This window comes from Diabrotica virgifera, chromosome 1 (assembly GCF_917563875.1).
Source record: "Diabrotica virgifera virgifera chromosome 1, PGI_DIABVI_V3a".
In the NCBI taxonomy this organism is placed as follows: Eukaryota; Metazoa; Arthropoda; class Insecta; order Coleoptera; family Chrysomelidae; genus Diabrotica; species Diabrotica virgifera.
In genome coordinates this window covers 37,334,238-37,355,958 of record NC_065443.1, presented here as the reverse complement: position 1 = coordinate 37,355,958, position 21,721 = coordinate 37,334,238, and the positions used below count along the sequence as shown (strand labels likewise).

General features: G+C 33.0%; 1 protein-coding gene across 4 annotated transcripts in view; it reads right to left on the bottom strand.

Moving 5' to 3' along the window:
* Window positions 1-568: 568 nt before the first annotated feature.
* The window catches only part of LOC114335880 (ras-associated and pleckstrin homology domains-containing protein 1-like), a 398,332-nt gene continuing 377,179 nt past the window's right edge, over window positions 569-21,721 (bottom strand). For all 4 annotated transcript variants that reach the window (XM_028286171.2, XM_050649553.1, XM_050649492.1 and 1 more), the window contains exons 6-10: window positions 21,092-21,337; window positions 18,827-18,996; window positions 11,358-11,800; window positions 3,233-4,105; window positions 569-1,197 (exon numbers count right to left, since the gene is read on the bottom strand). In XM_028286171.2, the coding sequence (XP_028141972.1) occupies window positions 877-1,197; window positions 3,233-4,105; window positions 11,358-11,800; window positions 18,827-18,996; window positions 21,092-21,337 (2,053 nt within the window). In that variant the 3' untranslated portion in view covers window positions 569-876. The remainder of the gene's footprint in view (window positions 1,198-3,232; window positions 4,106-11,357; window positions 11,801-18,826; window positions 18,997-21,091; window positions 21,338-21,721) is intronic.

The following is a 21,721-nucleotide window of genomic DNA, read 5'->3' as shown; positions in this document are numbered from 1 at the left end:
TTTTAAATTTTTAGATAAAACCAGTAACTCAGTAAGGAACCACATTTTATTTAAGTGCTTTAGGTTAAATCTTCGTATTTTGTGCTAAGGTTTCTCCAGATACTATATGGACAATTATTAATGAAGCACCCTGTATATGTGTAGCAATCCACTGTTTAATTTCTCCGCCTATAGTTTTAATACCATCATTGAATGGTACCCTTTCTTTAAACCGTCGTTGTATTTTTCCTTGCTTGATATTTTTATGTTTCTGTAATACCTCAATAAGCCTTAATTTCGACGTTTAAGCCTAATTCTGTTTTTTGTATTTACCGTTGGCCGTTTCTTATTTATTATAAGCCCTGCCATTCGCAATTGGATATTAATAAATCAGCAGTCCTATCATTGTTTACAAAATTAATAGAACAATTCCTTTATAGCCAAATGCATCCAAATACATTTCTCAAATTTCGTGCCCAAGATGTTCTTGTAGCCATTAGATTTCTCAAATTTTCCTACATTTACACTTCAGTTTGGTCTATATTTTAGGTAATTTGAAGTTGGATGTGAGTATAATTGATAAAAAATATGTATTTATACGAATCTATTTTCTAAATCTATTGACCTAAATGTTTAACAACAATAAAATTAATAAACGGGATAAAAATAAATGTACATATACAATCGTTTCAGTATCCCAAAAGAGGTATGCAAAATATTTAGAAATGACTTATATTCAACAATTTTTTACATCGAAGTTTATAGCTAGAACGCCAGCTCAATACTTAAAATTATTATAGTTGTTAAAGTAGCCTCTTTGACCCATTATCAATAGTAAAAACCTACAACATTCCCATTTGAGGTTATTTTCCGCAAGTTATATTAACACACGCAACATCAGTAAGTTTTTGGGGTACTTAAATGTGTTGTTTCACTACGTTTGGGGGGCGGGGGTGGAGGTCTTTTCGATTTGAATTCCATCGAAGACACAGAAGACCTGGCGTCGCTTCGACCGTGAATAGGACTTGTGGCGTATTCGACTACGGCATCGGGAGTGTCTCTGTATATGTTCTCGTAGACGTTATTGGGTCCATAGTGTTCTTGTACCCAATTGGAGACGTTGTGCTCTTTGTAGTCTGGTAGAAGAACGGGGGGATCACGGAAACCTAGTACTTCGTGAGGAGTGGTGTCGGGTTCTAGTTTGCACTTCTGTGCTACCTGTAAAAACATAATCATTAATGCATGTGTTATTTATCTGGAAGATAAATTATTTGACACAATTGTATTAAAATTCCACTGTACATTGGCATATCAATTGGATCTACGTCCATCCACTTATCGTTTCTTTTTCTTTTTTAATTTTGCTAAAAATCTGTTTTAATATTTGTGGGTTTTCAAAATCCAACTCATTCAATATGGTCTAAGAGGTCCAACGTTTTCGAGAAACTATTTTAAGACAGCTGATTCTTTCATATATTGTTTCCTATGCTTCCGCGAACACCGTACCGGCCATGTGGCTGCTGATACAGGTTGCGTTCATTACTACGCAGCACACAAGTTTAGTAGATCCGCTATAGTATTAGATAGCAATAAAAGTTAATAACAAAACTTGTAGCCAACTTTGAGCTTCACATTACAAAATTAGTTAGAATGTTACAGGGTGTTCGATATCATAGTGGCAGACCAAACTTATGATTTTTTAAATGGGACACCCTATATTTTATTTTACATTCGAAATCCTGTTAACTTATCCATCACCAAAATATAAAGGTTTGTTATGTTATACAGGTATTTACAAAGTTATAACCAATGTTCTACGAAAATCGTAATAAGTTCAGCTCCCTGCATAAATAAAAATAAGCACAACAGCAATGGTTTATTGGTGCCTTATTTTTTTGTTCATTGTCAAAATTTATAAAAATGGTTGATATTGCTAATTTTCTTTATATCGAATACAGGATGAGTCAAAACGCAAGTACATTATTTTCTCAGTAATTTTAAATAGAACACCTTAATTAATAACTTGCTCTGAAAAATGAAAATATCTCGAAAACTAACAAATTTAGGCATAGGGAATATTATACAAAAATTAAAGTAAGGTAATGATACTTTTCGATGGTGATATAAAATACAGGGTCTTCCATTTAAAATTTCTGAGAAAAGAATGTACTTGCGTTTTTACTCACCCTGTATTCGATATAAGGAAAATTAGCAATATCAACCATTTTTATAAATTTTGACAATCAACAAAAAAATATAGCACCAATAAACCATTGCTATTGTGCTTATTTTTATTTATACAGGGAGCTGAACTTATTACGTTTTTCATAAAAAATTGGTTATAACTTTGTAAAAGCCCTATATAACATAACAAACCTGTATATTTTTGTGATGGGAAAGTTAAGAGAATTTCGAATATAAAATAAAAGAGGGTGTTCCATTAAAAAAAAAACATAAGTTTGGTTTGCCACTATGTTATCGAACACCCTGTAACATTCTAACTAATTTCGAAATGTAAAGCTGAAAGTTGGCTACAATTTCTGTTATCAACTTTTATTGCTATCTATTACTATAGCGGATCTACCGAGCTTTATCACACTCATCAATCACCCTGTATATTGAATTTAAATTATTTTAGGACGAAATATTTTTTTATCATTACTTTAAACCACAAAAATGTCTGGCAATTATAGTTCATATTTCTAATATTGTTTAAAAAGTAATGACAAAATAATTTTTCGTCTTACAATAATTTTAAATTCGATATGTTTACCTGTACAAATGCGCTGCGCAGTAATGAACGCAACCTGTATCAGCAACCAGATGGCCGGTACGGTGTTCGAGGAAGCATAGGGAATAATATATTAATGAACCAGTTGTCTTAAAATAATTTTTTTTCCGACTTTGCCAACTCTTGGTCCAATAATTGAAGTCTCGACAACTGAGTGTATATTCGGTGGATGGGTCCAAAACAAGATTGCTATTGATCTCAATGTTCATAAGAATATAGCGACTGAGCTCATTTTTGGTTGAATGGCTACTTCAATAAACAAACTGTCGCATTTGGTGTTAACATAATACTCAAACAATTGTTGAGACATGGTTACATCTAAAAAATATTAAGAATTGGAACAAAACTTTTGGATGAAAGATTGTTTAAGAAACTCTAAAGTACTTAATAATTATTATATTATTTAAATAAAGATCAAATCATATTTAGTTCAATCGAAAAATTAAAGTTTGTAATACACACCTGCCATTTTTTCCTCATAACCCTCTGCAAATCCTTTAAAAAATCCATCGGAGGATCCACTAATTTCTTCGGGCTCGTCAACTTCGTCGTTTCCGCCCTCTTTGGTGGGGGTGGTTTTTTGGGTAGTGGAGGTACTTCCTGTGGAGTTAAATTAAAACTAATCTTTTTACCAGTCTTTTTGGGGCTCGTCGGTTCTTGGAAATTTACTTTTCGTTGAATACTAGGGGAGTTCTGGTATGTATTTCCCGAAGAGCCTGAACTGTTAGTAGATGCTATGCTGTTGGAGGATATCTGCCTGGGTAATGAAGTCTGCCTAATTGATGATCTCAGACCATTATTGTTATTAAAAGCATTAACCCCTGGTATAGGGCTGGACTGTCTATACTGAGGAGAAGTTCCATAAACTATTTGTTCTTGGTTAAGTGATCTGTGGGCCATACTGAAGTTCATAGGAGGGTTACTCTGTACTGGCGTACTACATCCACTACCCGAGTTTGACAGTGGAGGGCTGCAAACAGGTGTATTCAACCTGGAGTGTGTAGGGGTCAAATCTGGTGACATTCCCTGGGTAGGAGTCCTCTCCGGACTTAGTACATTAACAGGTGTGATGCTTCCGTTCCTTTTTCTTATCGTACCGGTATCTTCGCCGGGTGGAGGAGGTAATGACATAAGAGATAGTTGGCTACCTGTTAGTTCTGCGCCTGTCATTGGAGGTAGGTCATTGGGATTTGGAGGGGGAGGAAGACTGTCGAGGGAGAGGTTCGAATTATACACTTCAGGGGGAGGAGGCGGAAGCGAATAGTTGGGAGAATTGTTTAATATAACGTCGCCATTCGTTTCGGGTGGTGGTGGTAGAGAAGTAATGGAGTCCGTCTAAAAAAATGGAACAAAATTAGCAAAAATATTGTTAAAACCAATATGAATAATTTTTTTTTACATTTTACAAAGTTATATATTAATAATTACGGTATAAATGGCTGTATAAATAATATCTTCAGTAGAAAAAAAACTCAGCTGTTGCAGGCTGACATTTTAACAATGAAAAATATTAAGTAAGCTCTAATAAATCCAACTACTCGTGCGAAAACTTCTCTTAATGAGAAAGCTTTTGTGAGCGAACGTGTAAGTAAGGTAGAGAGGGAAAGTACATCCTAACGGAAAGATGGTGTGAGAGCTGTGTAGCGTGAGTGAACGGGAGGTAACTTGTAAATGATATATGTTTGCGACAACAGAGCGTACCTATACGCTGTGAGCTCGTACGTAGAGGGGATATTTAAAAATTCGCGAGCGCCAGTAGTGACAAGTCTGTAAACGTTTACTGGAAATTTGACATAAATGTCAAAGTGATTAATTTAAAATTAAAATTAAAAACATTAATTATAAAACATATTAGTTAGTTGGTCAAAGCTGTGGTATATATTTTTACCTTAAATATACTTACGTTTTAAATACTGAATTTAAGTTTTTCAATGTTCCGTAATATGTAATTATAAATTAATCTAGTAATCTTAGCGCCATCTACACGATAATTGTGAAAGTATCCGAAGTAAGAAAGTAATAGTTCATCAATAGAACGTCAAAATTATTAGCAAAATCTTAAAAAAAATCGATTACAATTTAATTACTTTTTTGCGTTGTAAATATTAAGCGTTAACAATTAAATAATAAATTTAAAAATTACCGGTGAAAGTTGCATTAGTAATCCGCTAGGAGCGACACCAGCGAAGCTCAGAGCGTATATATGAAGGTAGAGAGCGTGTGAGTAGTAAAAGTGTTTATGTGAGAAAAATCATGTAGTTTTCAGCGTGTTAGTACGAGAAGAATCACGTAATTACAACAGACATCATTTTATTTGAAGAAAGTGAAAAAAAAGAGAAGTATATTAAAGTGTGTAAAAATATTTAATTTCCTTAGCTAAGCGCTTTCGACATATGTGTCATCATCAGAGCTAATGCTACAATAAAAAGTTAAACTAATGAGTAAAAAGATGTCGAAATACAAAGTTTTTTAACTTACGTCAAAGTATATAAAAAAGTACCGGCTACTTCGGGTTGTATTTGTTTGCATTACGAACATTGGTCTGCTGTGCAACTCCGGATGATGAAATATTATTTTTCTTTGATTACTTGATTTTAATTAAAATAATAAAATAGTAAGAACAACCACTTAGACGTTACGAACATATAAATTTTGTCATGGTACAGTATCATCGAACCATTTTTAAGTGATGCGAGCAGTTGACTGACAGTGATTGATTAGACGTTGGATTTTAAATGTTTCATCTGTCCGGTGTTGACATCTGACAGCCGACGTTACAAATAAAAATTATTGAAAAATTATTTTACAAGGATAATTGAAAAATTGATGTAAAGAAAATGTACCTTAGATGTCTGTACAATTACAATAATAATTTGATTGTCTAAGGGCCGGTTGTTCGAACGCTAATTAACAATGATCACTATCAAATATTTAATTACTGTCAATGTCAACTTTGATTGGGTTGCTGAAAACATAATTATTGATTACAATTGGATGTAGATATAGAACAGGGAACCAACCGCCAAATTTTGAAATATTGGTTTCTGTCGTTAAATAGATTGACACAATACCCCTGCACCCAGCTACAGAATATAAATCTTAAATAATACCCCTAGAGCCATCTGTTGACGAAAGGTCTATTTTCTTGTACAGGTTCGCGAAATAGTAATTTTAGAACAAAGATCCACAGCTTTAGACTACGATTTAGTGATTTCGAAATAATCTGAAAGTTTATAAGAATGTCGCGTGGAAAGAAATATGTAAATCTTTTAAAAGCCAATTCACATAATAAACAGCAGGTAAGTTTACAAATTATTACATTTTTATATGGATTTTGTAACCTCGAATATGTTACCTGGTTCCTTTTTTAATAATGAAGTTAAGTGAAATGTGGGGGTTTGGTACTTTTTATTGTTGTTTGGTTCCATGTTCTAAAATGTCTAGTAGGAATAATATGGATTCTCTTCTTATTGGTTCATTGTTCAGAAATATGATATTTATGGAATCCGAAGTGATGTATATATAGGTATGTACCTAAATGTTTCCGTATTTTCTAAGATGTTTTTTTAAGTACGATTTGCACGATAATATTTCTAATCATCTTATTCGATGAACACAAATTACATAATACATAATTACTTTGGTGTTTTGTAATAAATCAAAATATATTTAGATACCGTTTTTTTATAGTCAGTTTGAAAAAAATACTGGTTACCGTATAACGAGCAAAACTTTTTTGCATCATTGCTTGCTAATGACGCTATTATAGATGATGTAGATGGTTATGATGGTGACGTTGATTTTGAGTTTGAAACTGAAACTGAATAATGAGGCAGATTTTGTTAAAGTTCTATCAAAAATAATAATTATCATTTTTTTATTTTCTTTTGCCTTTATTGATACCTGTTTTTAGCATTAAATATTGTTTTTACGATTTTGTACAAGGAACCACATTACTTTGTTGGAAAATAAATCTGTTTTATTTAGTGACTTGACAATTTCTTGTGTTCATTGAAACCCATTCGTTTCAATATATTTTATGTTTCTTTATAAAAAAAAATAATCCTATTTATGCATGGAACCAAGTGACTGGTTCTTTTTAGAATTGTATAAAAAATATTGAAATTTAATTTTTTTAAAATTCACCAAGTAGCATATTTATTTTATGAATGATATTTTTTAAACTACTTTCAGACAACAAAAGTATAAGTTACCTATACTAACATTGGACGTAACCTAAAATATCTTAAAATAACCGTTGTTCAAAATAATCGATTCTAACTGACGACAATCAATTTTGTTGATTTTCTCAGTTGTTACTTGATGATGCTTGGTTCCCTGTTCTATATCTACATCCAATTATGAAATTAGTTAATCAGTTACGTCAATAATTGTTATGTTAATTGATTAACTAATCTTATAATTATAATCAATTATGTTTTCAGCAACCCAACCAAAGTTGACATTGACAGTTGGTGACAGTAATTAAATATTTGATAATGATCATTGTTGATTAGCGTTCGAACAACCGGCCCTAAAAGTATCTATTAAACAGATGACTTAGTGGCTTAAGACATATATACACTGTGTCATGGTCATGACAAAAGAAAGAAGATAGTTGTATATTTTGTCTTTACTACCTTTAGGGTTGTCTTAGATGAAAAGGCAAAATTCGATGGAAGTCAAGTTTTTTCACAAAATATACTTTTTAATGAACACATTTTGTTGTTAGAGGATATGTGATAAGTTTCTGAAGGTTTTGATGTTTGTCAATAAAATAATATGTAAATATCTGTCAATGTTTCAATGTATATACAGACCAAACCACCAGTCTCCTGATTTCCTAAGTTTAAATTTAATCAATAACATATCAAAGTTGTCAAAAAAGTTACAAAAAGTTTTTTGGGACAGAAATTGTATGAGGTCACTACTACACTGTTAAAGGTGTAATTTAAATAAAGGTTTATAATTGCAATTCAAATTAATCTGAGTGTTAACACAAAAATCAGGATTAGATTTCATTTCTTTGGAGATCTCAAGATCTTAAAACAGATTCATTAGTCTATAGTTTTTAGATGGAATGTTATGTAAAATTTGGTTATCTTTGGTAGGGGAGAAGGAATGGTTGGTAGTTTTAACATGATAGCCAAAATTTGACTTCTCTGGAGTTCTCACATGTTGCATGTGTTGCATGTGTTCTCACTTGCACAGCAGACCAATGTTCGTAATGCAAACACCTACAACTCGAAGTAGCCGGTACTTTTTTATATACTTTGACAAGTTAAAAAACTTTGTATTTAGACATCTTTTTACTCATTAGTTTAACTTTTTATTGTAGCATTAGCTCTGATGATGACACATATGTCGAAAGCGCTTAGCTAAGGAAATTAAATATTTTTACACACTTTAATATACTTGTCTTTTTTTCCACTTTCTTCATTCATTCAAGTGTGTACAAAACTTATCAGTCTTTCAACTATCATTTTATTTCACAGTCACACGTTTGAATGCGAAATGCATTCGTGTGTGTGCAAATGAATTAGTAAGAAAGAGGTGGATTGTTCATTCGTCAATATTCGCTTGATGCGCACGCATAACGCAGAAGCACAAATAGCAAATACGCCTATCCGCCCAGTTGTCGGTTTTGACACACTTCAAAAAGGACAAATATTTGGGCGCATACAGCGTAGCCGCATAAAGAATAGCACATAGCGAAGTGTGGTACCGTCATTTCTGCAAGAAAAGGGTATATCGCCGTTCCGGAATACGAATGACGTAATTGCAAATTTTGTCAATTCTTGTTTATTGCGTAATTAACTTCTAAAACTCTGTATACACATGATACAGAAGCGACAGAACTGTAACTATGTGCTGAGCCACCACAGGGTAGTTGCGTCGTTATTGAAATACACACCATTTTAGACCTTGTTTCAGATGAAGAATGACGCAACTGTAAATAGGGTTAAAAATGAGGGGAATAAATTAAGACGATAAAATTCGGACCAATAGCGATGAAAATAAGAAACATCGCTGTAAGAATAAACGACATAATAAATATTTAAAAATAGCTTTTTTGTACAGAAACATTTTCAGATCAAGAATGACGCAACTGTAGATGAGGTTCAAAATTGGGGGGATTAAATTGAAATAATGAAATTCGAAAGCCATTATTGTAAGAATAAAGGCCATACCGAGGATCCGGACGGTTACTCTTTATTTAATCACTATTTTAAATATTTAAAAATTTTTAGATAGATAGATAGATAGATAGATAGATAGATAGATAGATAGATAGATAGATAGATAGATAGATAGATATGTTTATTGTTTCTAATGAAAAATCATATAACAAGAGATTGAGTACAAATTATTACACATAAATAGTCGACGCCTAATGGAGATTTAGTTACAATTATTCATTTAATATAAATGAACGCAATCTGAGTGCATTAATAAAAAATGTACACAGTTCCTTAATCTCAGTGGGAGAATCGGTTGTATTTAAAAACAGAAAAAAGCTCTCGGTATTCTCTACAAATGATCGAATAAGGGGTGATCTAAAACACGAGTATAATGGACATTCCAACAAGATGTGGGAAAGAGTCTCTAATTTGTGTAAATTACATATTGAACAATTTTCAGTTTGGTCGATGTGATACGAAATCCCTTTATAATAAAATTTTATGTAAAGTTTAGAGCAAAGTCTGATTTGTGAATAAAGTCTTGTAATATATATGGGAGTTTTTATTTGTAAATAGCTTTGCGGTTGCCTATTGTGTGAGAAATGTTTATAGTACAAAGAATAGCGAGAACTTGTTAATGCTGATAGGTCATCTTGGAAGAGTTTTTCTTTCATTTTTAATAACAAACCGTTTCTTTGATGCCTCAGTAACCCCCATGATAAATTTTCCCAAGTTTCTTTTGCATCAATTTCAGAAAAATAATTTTTTAGTTGAACTACCCAGTTATAATTCTCATTATTGTCATTATTGTTACATAGCTGACGAAGACGGTTATAACAAATTCTTGGATACCTAGAGGAGTCCATAAGTAAAATTCTCTCAAGCCAATTAGTGATATTTTAAAAATTAAGTATTTTAAGTGAACTTGGCCAACTTCTAGCCTAACATAAGTATTGGGGGTATTTTTTGGTAGATGCAGCAGTCTCTTAAAGAAATTAGTTTGAATTTGTTCTAGAGTATTTGAGTAGCGCAGACCCCAGACAGATATACACTGAGAAAGACAGTTTAAAATAATGGAATTATATAATGTAATTCTCGTCTCCCATGAATTTACTATTGCATTAGACAAGAGGTTCATTACTGCTCCTATAGACTGCTTGGCTCTAGCAATCGTAGTAACGGCCATCTCTCGAAATAACGAGGAACTACTAAACGTTACACCCAGATAATTAAATTTATTAACGCTTTCAAGGTTTTGACCATTTAGTAGGAATCTTCGCTCTTTGGAGAAATGGCCACCCCTCGAGAAGACTAAGATTTTGCTTTTGGAAGTGTTTATAGTCAGTTTATTCTGTGAGGTGTAGGTGTCCAATATTCGTAATTTGCGGGTCATGTCAACTTCTGATTCTCCTAATATTATCAAATTTATTAGATTAATTAGATTCCTGTACGCATCGGCTACCTTCCAGGTTCGCTCAAATTCACAATTGTCACGACAATATAAAATAACGGAAGGTGTTCTTCAAGGAGAATGCTTAAGCCCGACTTTGTTCTCAATTTTTCTTTCAGATGTGGAGGCCTTTTTTAGGGAGGCAGGGGCAAAGGGAATTAATATTAATGGTAATACTGAAATTTTTAGATGAAGAATGACGCAACTGTAAAAAGGGTTGAAATGGGAAGATTAAATTAAGATAATGAAATTAGAACCATTAGGGATAAAAATAAAGGCCATCATTGTACCAATAAACGTCATACCGATGCCCCTGAAAGATTACTCCTCATTTAATCCCTATTTTAAATATTTAAAAATCGTTTTGATTTGAAAAAATTTGGCTTTTTGCAGTTACGACATTCTTATTCCGGACCGGCGAAATGTGCGGGCTATAGCGTCTAATTGCCAGAAAATGAGTATCGGGGCAAAAGAAAACATGCGTGTGAGCGCAACAGTGAGCGTACTTACGTACTTCAACACACATGCACTATCGTGCACGAATTAACTCTCTCTCTCTCTCTCTCTCTCTCTCTCTCTCTCCCTAGTCACTCTCCATCGCTTTCCTTCTCACTCTATCTATCTCTATCTCTCTCACACAGACACACACATACGCACTCAAATACTTATCTCTATCGCGTTTACAAGCTCCATGTCGCACACGCACACATACTTTATTTTTGTCATTCACACTGTCTCTCCATTCACACACACGCTCTTTTATCTATTTATAACTCAACAACTCTCTTCACTAATATGATAAGAAAAGTTATGATACCATTAACTAAAATACACAAACAAAGAGTGAAAGAGAAAAGAATAATAAATTTTTGAAAATTCCGGAAACAATATTTTAAGTGTTTATCTTAATTTTTCGACATTTTCTTTAAAAAGGCAGACCACACGTATTACTTACCATACAAGAAGGCAGATTGCTGGTTGGTGAAACTGAACCCCGCAAATAACCGCTGGTTGGAGAATAGTCTACCAGATTTCCATTTCTCTCATTAAACGGCGAAACACCATTCCTTTCAGAAAACGGAGACACCCGATCTCGAACTGGTGTTCCACAAAGTGGAGTCGAATTTCCGCTTCTACTTCCCATAGACTCAACCGATCCTCTCTGTTTGTAAGAATGCTGTCTTTTAAGAGTACCAGTATTGGAGGAGTCGTCAGATTGGTTGGATTTTCGTCTGCTGTGCGTACGAGTTAAGGTACCAGAATTTGTGTAAGTTATAGGACTAGAAGGAAGAGGAGTTGCATCTGTTTCATCGCGAGTTTCACCGACCTCTTTAAGCTGGCGGGTAATGTTTGTCAGAGGAAGACTGGGTTTCATTGAAGGTTTGCGTTTTATTGTGCCTAGAAATATAAAAAGATCATTAACAAAACGGAATTATAATGTCAGAAATTTTAATGTATCAGAAGTTTCAAAGTTCCAAATCCACATTAATCCATAAATAAAGCTTGGTTATTCGCCTAATTTAAATTTAAGAAAATTATTTTTTTAAATTATTTTTCTATTCCCTTCTCCTAACTATAAACATACAACTTAAAAAATTTATACAATGAAATTTGACTTTAGTTTTTATTTATTTTCTCTCTTGCGCTATAGCTCCTGACCTGTGTTCCCAAACCACAACAATTAATTTTTTCTTTTCCAATACAGATATTGAACTTTGCCTACTTTTTATTAACAATGGTTACGTGATTATTTTTTGTAATCGTTTGTTTTCCATCGTGTAAACATTTGCCTCCAGTACTATTGTAATCAACTATCTTGTCGTTTGTAGCGTGTATATTTAGCTCAAAACTATTCTTACTAGATTCAATCTTGCGCAGGATTTAACTCCTATTTTAAGTCTCATTCGTGCTGTCTGCATTCTACTTTTGTGCTTTTTATAATGGATCCAATACTCACTCTTATGTAACGTTCTATTCATTGTTCCACATCAATTTAAATTTTTATCGTGTATCTTATCCGTATTCAAGATGCATATTGCCAATTTACCTTCTTCTTCAGGTGCCATCTCCGCTACGGAGGTTGGTAATCATCATAGCTATTTTAATTTTTGAGGCAGTAGCTCTAGATAGTTGTTTTGAGCTGCATCCAAACCATTCTCTCAGGTTCTTCAGCCACGAAATTCGTCTTCTTCCGATGCTTCTTCTGCCATCTATCTTTCCTTGCATTATGAGTCGCAGCATGCCATACTTCTCGCTCCGCATCACATGTCCGAGATACTGTAGTTTTCTTTCTTTAATTGTAAGTTCAACTTCCTTCTCTTTACCTATTCTTCTCAGTACTTCGTTGTTCGTAACTCTATCTACTCAGGAAACCCTCATAATTCTTCTATAGGTCCACATTTCAAAGGCGTTAAGTCGTCTCATTGTCTCTACATTTAACGTCCATGATTCCACTCCATAGTATAGTACACTGTATACGTAACATTTTGTTAGGGTTACTTTAAGAGCTAATGTTAAATCTTTGCTACATAGGACCTTTTTCATTTTCATAAAATTAGAACGTGCTTTTTCAATTCTGACTTTGATTTCTGCAGTGTAGTCATTATTTTCTGTTATAAGTGTTCCTAGTGTACTTTTTTACTCTTTCGATCTGCTGGCCCTCTACTATCAAGATTTTGTTAGTATTATGGTTGTTTTTTCGAATTGTCATAAACTTCGTCTTTTTGATATTGAGAGAGAGTCCATACTCCTACTACACCTTACTATGTTACTCATGAGTCTTTGCAGGTCTTGTAAACTATCGGCTATTATTACTGTTTCATCTGCATATCTGATGTTGTTAACTAAGACTCCATTTACTGTTATGCCGACTGTTTCATCTTCCAGAGTTTCTCGCATTACCTCTTCAGAATAAGCGTTAAATAATAGAGGTGATAGTATGCAGCCTTGCCTGACTCCTCTCTTTATTTCAATTTCTTCAGATGTTTCTTTTTCACTTCTTACTATTGCTCGCTGATTGGAATAGAGGTGTGTTATTAGTCTTAAATCTCTTTCATCTAGGTTTTTAGTTTTCAGAATTTCCATGAGACGATCATGTTTTACTTTATCAAACGCCTTATTGTAGTCTATAAAACAGACGTAAAGAGGACGGTTAACATCCAAACATCTCTGTGTCGGCACGTTGAAGGAGAGTAATGCCTCTCTGGTACCCATACCATTGCGGAACCCATATTGAGTGTCACTAATATCCAGCTCCAATTTAGAGTGTATTCTGGGGTGGATAATTTTCAGCAGAATTTTCAAGGTATGTGGCATTAAGCTTATGGTTCGGTAGTCACTGCATTCTTTGGCATTCACTTTCTTTGACAAACACACAAATGCTGATGTCAACATTTCTCTAGGGATTTTAATTTCAATTTACCTTCGGTTTCTTGTAATGTTTTTTATTCTTAAATAATGGGCGCTGAAGTGAATATAAAATATGATTAAGTGGTACCTATACCGTGGTATTCCTCCGATTTTCAGTGCTTGAGGACGTCTTCGAACATAATTATTATGTTGATGTGACACGACGAAAGGTTGCAGTCTTGTCTCAATCCTTATTCATTTCGATTCCAGCTGTCTATTTCTTGACAGTTTTTTGATTCCGATTGTAAGATGTCGAGGATAGTGGTCATCATAAAATGCTTCCCATACTTACTTCGACAATAGAAAGCTCAGCAACAGAAGTGGAAGATCAAGTGAATAGACAAACAGCAAGCAATGAAACAATATTGTGAAATAAAAATATCGGAAAAGAAATAAAAGGCAGAGTTTACAAAACAATCATCAGACCAATAATTGCATACGCAGCAGAAACACGACTTGACACCGAAATGATAAAGATAATGCTAGAAAGAGCACATGTGAAAACACTTCGAAAAATCGATGTTCAGACACTATGGGACTAGAAGTACAGATATATGACCTAGATGCACGGTAGGGAACAACAATAATTGGCTAAGAAACAGAAGAGTAGAATGGAAGGACAACATAAGCTGAATGACAATAAATAGTGCAGTAAGGACGGCGAGAGACAGTTTTCCAATAGGAAGACGATCAGTGATAAGACCACGAAAACTATGGAACAATAACTTATTCTTCAATAAATTGAAAAAACAGGATAAGATTAGGGATGAGTATATTAGGGGAAGTCTATGGGCGGCACCAATTGATTCCAAAATGAGAGAGCATAGGTTAAGATGGTTTATCATGTTCAACGTCGAGACGTCAGTCACCCAATATGAAGAATTTCTGAACTGCAGGTTCCTGGAAGAGGGGAGATCAAAGAAGACCTGGAGGAGACGATTGGACAGGTCCTGTTGGTAAAGGGGATTAATATTGATATGAACCAAGATTGAAACTTATGGAGAAATGCAATTAGGGACGCCGACCCCGCATGCAAAGAGAATGGATGACATTGAAACAACAGACAAGAGTCATGGCGACACCAAAAGAAGAAGAAGACTTGTTTCGAGCGACTTGGTCGAAAGATTTTTTTCGATTCGATGAAATATATATGGGTTTTAAGGTTAAATTCCTTGCGAATTGCTATAAGACGTTTGATTATAAATATACAGTATGTAAATCGTACAGCTGGACATAGGGAACATTCATTGTATATATTTAGATACATAAATACATACATTGTATTATATTGAAATACTTGTGGCAACTGAGCTCTCTCGATGACAATTTGGTTGTTAGCATTAAAGGGCATCAACCTTAAAACTCATTTCGACTGACACAAATAAACGTCAAAATATGATGTAGTAGTTGAATATTTTTGGCCTAAGGGAATGAGATAAACTTTGTTTTTGATTTATTTATGGACAGCCTTGCTTCAAAAGTCACTCATTCTCTTCATTCTAACAGCTCTATTGCACCAAAAACTCGTACTCGAATAGAAGCTTCAACTAACACAGGTTAGCGCAGTTGTCACAATTCTCTCCATGTATATTCCCTATGTCCAGCTGAACGATGTACGTACTGTATTAGGGCCTCGTTCGGAATCAGTTTTGCACTTTTTATACAGTGTGTCTACGGATGAGGAAAAACTTGTGTTTTTATTTTTAGCGAAAAGAACATTCCAAAAGTTTTGCTTTCATCTAAAGCCCGATAAAATGAAATAAATTATAAGTTCTCAAAATCTGCTTCTTTTTATTCTAGTGAGTGACATTTACATGAATAGTCTTCTGAGTAACGTTTCCAATATACCTAAGTAACTGTCAACTGCGGTAAATAGTTTTAAAATTGTCATTCTTTTCAACAAAATATATTTTGTAAAGTACTATGGTATTGACACGTATCCCATTAAAATATTTAACGAAAAATATCCAGATGTATCCGTTATGCCGAATGGATTAAAAAAGTATTAAAGAAATTCAACGAGACAGGATCTGTTGAAAGACAAAAAAAATAAAGGCGTCCAATGAGGACGATGCTTCAGCTACTGCAATATCTATACAGTTGTTCGGTAAGATAAAATCCAAAGTTACGTCTACACGAAAAAAAAACAGCGGCAAAAATTGATTGTAGCTAGAGTCTCTTTCAGAAAATATTCAGAAAAACGTATTCATCTATTGAAATCGAAATTTATTCACACCTTCCAAGATTGTACCTACTTGACACTAGGCTTGACTTTTATAAAATCATTGGTGAAAAACTTATGGATTACCGGTTCTTTTATTACAATATTTAATTTTCTGATAAAGCAACGTTGACGATAAATGGAACATGAAAAAATAAATCCTTATTACAGGATTCAATGAGCTACTAAAGGACCCCGCAGAAACCTTATGGGAAATGGCTCTCTGTCAAATGCTCTGAAACTTTGGGTTCTGGTAGTCCTTGATGTGTAGAACAAAAGACTCAATGGGCGCATAGCTCCAAAAAATCATGGTTTTAAGATATAAGCCTCTGAAGATATAGGTACAGTGAAGATTCATTTTCTCGAGAATGGGCGACTCTGGAGATAAATTACAAATCAGGTCGATTTTTATTTTTAAATTATAATTTTTTGGCATATTATATATCATACTAGTGATGTCATCCATCTGGGCGTGATGGCGCAATCGATGATTTTTTTTAAATAAGAATAGGGGTCGTGTGATAGCTCATTTGAAAGGGTATTAAATTATCTATTCAATAATATAAATATTAACAACTATATTTATACAGGGTGCCCAAAAAATTTTTTTTAATTAAATTAATTGAGACAAAAAGAAGAATGTATATAATTTATTTAATTCGAAATACATTTTACTGTTATCCGAAACCAGAAAAAATGTTTATTTGATAAAGAAATATTGTTTTTCGCTTATATTCAATATTAAAGCTGCCACCCACCTGCCTCTTAGCAGTTTGACCATTTAATTTAAGCAAAAGGGGTCGTGTGATAGCTCATTTGAAAGGTTATTTAATTCTCTATTCACTGATATAAACATTAACATAATTATTTATACAGGGTGCCCAATTTTTTTTTGAATTAAATTAATTGAGACAAAAAGAAGAGTGAATATAATTTTTTGAATTCGAAATACATTTTACTGTTGTCCGAAAACAGGAAAGTGAAAAAATAAATAGATATTGTTTTTCGCTTAAATTCAATATTAAAGCTGCCACCCACCTGCCTCTTAGCAGTTTGAACATTTAATTTAAGCGAAAAGCAATGTTTATTTTTCAAATTAACACTTTTTCTGTTTTCTGACAGCAGTAAAATGTATTTCGAATTAAATAAATTATATACATTCTTCTTTTTGTGTCAATTAATTTAATTCAAAAAAAATTTGGGCACCCTGTATAAATAATTATGTTAATGTTTATATTAGTGAATAGAGAATTAAATAACCTTTCAAATGAGCTATCACACGACCCCGTTCGCTTAAATTAAATGTTCAAACTGCTAAGAGACAGGTGGGTGGCAGGTTTAATATTGAATTTAAGCGAAAAACAATATTTATTTATCAAATAACCATTTTTTTCTAGTTTCGGTCAACAGTAAAATGTATTTCGAATAAAATAAATTATATACATTCTTCTATTTGTCTCAATTAATTTAATTCAAAAAAATTTTTTGGGCACCCTGTATAAATAATATTGTTAATGTTTATATTATTGAATAGAGAATTTAATAACCTTTCAAATGAGCTATCACACGACCCCTATTCTTATTCAAAAAAAATCATCGATTGCGTCATCACGCCCAGATGGATGACGTCACTAGTATGATATATATTCAAGTATATTCAAATGGGAAATAAGCCACAATTTTACCTAAAAATGATTTTATTAACGTTTCGACGCCCAAGTCGGGTGTCGTTGTCAAAATACAAAATAATACTAAATAAACAAAAATGTTGTTGCTTAGTAAAAAAAATTCTTCTAATAATTTATTTAATCTGACTCATTTATATCGGCAATTCAGACACGTATTATACATTTTAAAGTAGACGACTTTAAAATGATATTGCCAATATTGATGAGTTGCGTTCCTGGGACGACTTTACTAAAAGATAGTTCATTCGATTACATGAAATCAATCCCAACTCAAGAATATCCGCCACAAAAAATCATAGCATGTGAGCTGTCTTTAAAAAGACAACCAAATGCAACGGTGGCACTGAAATTATCGCGTTAGAGATTCCATAGTAAATTTTTTTTATTTAAATTATTATTTTATTTAAATTTTATTATAAATTTTTCCCTCGTGATTTACTATGGAATCTCTAACGCGAGAATTTCAGTGCCACCGTTGCATTTGGTTGTCTTTTTAAAGACAGATCACATGCTATGATTTTTTGTGGCGGATATTCTTGAGTTGGGATTGATTTCATGTAATCGAATGAACTATCTTTTAGTAAAGTCGTCCCAGGAACGCAACTCATCAATATTGGCAATATCATTTTAAAGTCGTCTACTTTAAAATGTATAATACGTGTCTGAATTGCCGATATAAATGAGTCAGATTAAATAAATTATTAGAAGAATTTTTTTTACTAAGCAACAACATTTTTGTTTATTTAGTATTATTTTGTATTTTGACAACGACACCCGACTTGGGCGTCGAAACGTTAATAAAATCATTTTTAGGTAAAATTGTGGCTTATTTCCCATTTGAATATACTTGATTATAAAAATGCCACAAGAAAATAGCTTCAGAACAACATTATGATATATATGCCAAAAAATTATAATTTAAAAATAAAAATCGACCTGATTTGTAATTTATCTCCAGAGTCGCCCATTTTCGAGGAAATGAATTTATTGGCGGCGTGACTACTCCCGGGTAAAGATACAGGTTATTCATATATTATATTATATAGTGCTTTTCAATTTATTATTCTGGTTGATAGTAGTAAGGAAAGAGTTCTTTCCATATTTTACCTGTTGGAAATTCAGAGTCAAATGCGTTTTCACAACTGGACGGTGCACCATCCGACATGCATCCGCTGGAACTGGAACTACTAGCTCTACTATGTCGTCCCGAACTTAAATCGGTAGATGTGGAGTAAGTTTCGCTTTGGGTTCCATAACCAGCCTCACTACTTTGGTACCTAAAATTAGTTTTAGATTATATTAAAGATTGGGAATGTTGATTTTTGGAATAAGCTCATTCTTATGCAATCAAGTTATCAAATTGCACATAAAATTGATTAAATTAAAAAAAAAACAATAATTAAAAGATCATTTTATATTTTACAGACAAAACTAGAAAACTGGAATATTTGGGTCACATTACCAGAGGAGAAAAATACGAGTTGCTGAGAATGATTATGCAAGGAAGGATCCAAGGAAGAAGAAGCATAGGAAGAAGACGCATCTCCTGGCTGAGGAACCTTAGAGAATGGTTTAACTGTAGTTCATTACAACTGTTCAGAGCAGCAGCAAACAAAGTGACCATAGCCCTTATGGTATCCAACCTCCGATAGGAGAGGGAACTTTAAGAAGAAGACAATGCTGCAATAGCAATCAACGCCCTGAAGACTGCGATGGTCATAAAAGTGATAATCGACGGTTTAATTGGTCAGTCAAAGATCCTAAAAACAATAATATACACGCAGGTAACCATAGCTGTGAGTTTAGGATCAACTGTGAAGAAAGGAAATAAAATAGTAGAGAGATGTAATAGTAGTTGAAAGAGTGAAAGATATGAAATTTCTCAGACTAGTGCAGGGCTACAAGACTTTATATTTAGGAGGTAGGCGCAAAATCTTGGTCCAATGCTATTTAACTGCATTTATGTTTTTCGATTCCTGACAAAACTAATAAATATGTTTGAAACATTTAAACGCAGAATGAAAGATTACATTATAACCGACGGCCCAAAGTCCCTTATAATAAACAAAAAGGTTCTTTTGAATGAAATATTTGAAATTAAAAATTCCACTAAATTTTCTCTTTTTTTCACCCCTGTAACTTATTAAAATAAACATTATAGAAGTTTTCAGGGACTTTCAGCCCTCGGTAATAATGTAATTTTTCATTCTCCGTTTAAATTTTTCAAAAATACTTATTAGTTTTCTCAGGATTTCTCGAAAAAAATGAAAGCATTTAAATAGCACTGTACCAAGATTTTGCGCTTACCCCTTTAATGCAAGACAAGAACTGAAAATCTACTAAATCAATGAGAAAATAAAGAACTACATTGACACAACATATAAACAGAATGGATGAAAATCTACTAACTAAAAGCATATAATTTAGATTAGAACGAGATGCATATCCTAAATACAAACATTTTTCTCTGTCATACTGGTGGTACAATTCTAGATTGCAGCGCGCAGTCTAGGTGTTATAATGTCAGTGTTCCGTGAAAGTGTATTCTCATAATACTTAATGTATCTCCCAAGTTATACATTTAAAAATGTGGTCACATACAGTCGGAAAAATGAAAGAATACCCATGAACGATCACATCAATCACTTATTTTGTATTTGCTGTCTTTTTCTATAAATTAATAACAAACGTTTGTTATAGCGTTGATTGAAATATTAATACGGGTATTAATATTATACCCGTATTAATATTTCAATCAACGGTTATAGAAAAAGACAGCAAATACAAAATAAGTGATCGATGTGATCGTTCTTGGGTCTACTTTCATTTTTCCGACTGTATACGCTCTGAGCTTCGCTGGTGTCGCTCCTAGCGGATTACTAATTCAACCTTCACCGGTAATTTTTAAATTTATTATTTAATTGTTATCGCTTAATATTTACAACGCAAAAAAGTAATTAAATTGTAATCGATTTTTTTACGATTTTGCCAATCATTTTGACGTTCTATTGATAAAATATGAATTTATTACTTCGGATACTTTCACAATTATCGTGTAGATGGCGCTAAGATTAATTGATTAATTTAGAATTACATATTACGGAACATTAAAAAAACTTAAATTCAGTATTTAAAACGTAAGTATATTTAAGGTAAAAATATATATCACAGCTTTGACCAACTAATATTTTTTATAATTAATGTTTTTAATTTTAATTTTAAATTAATCACTTTGACATTTATGTCAAATTTCCGGTAAACGTTTACAGATTTGTCACTACTGGCGCTCGCGAATTTGTAAATATCCCCTCTATGTACGAGCTCACAGCGTATACAATATTTTGGCTGTATAAAAGTTTGTAAGAAACTTACCCTTGTGTTGGTGTTGTGACTGTAGAAGGAAATGACTGAACAGCTATAGAACTAACTGAACAACTCCTTGCGTGTGCTAAAATATCCAAATCTTCCTGGGCCAACTCGTCAATCAAACTCCTGTAATTATCCATTAACTGTTTTCCGAACTTTGCTATCCTCATCCCAACCATCCACCTTTCTAATGTGTTTTGGTCTTCTGCACATAAGTATTTTATGTACTTTGTGGATTTTGGTTCTTGTAACCTAAAAAAACAGTGAGTCTGTGTTAAAGAAAGATAAATACAAAAAACGATAATATGGGATTAGTATTATCTAACCTCTATTTACTGGTTTTATTTTTTCTTCCATAAATATGTGGTATTTTTAGTAACTATCCCTGGTATAAGTATTGGCTATATCATCTCGACTATCGAATCTACTTTTTTTTATACAAATTTTATTTATTCGTTTGGCTAACTTTTTATATGCGCAGAATGTTATACCTCTCACCATCCAATTTGTGTATAATTATCATCAACACCTATTCCTAAATCGTCAGATGTAAGCCTCCCTTATAGGCCTGGATCCCGCGTACCAAAAAAAGCAGATTTTAATATTTCATTTAATAATAGCAAGCAGAAAATGTGT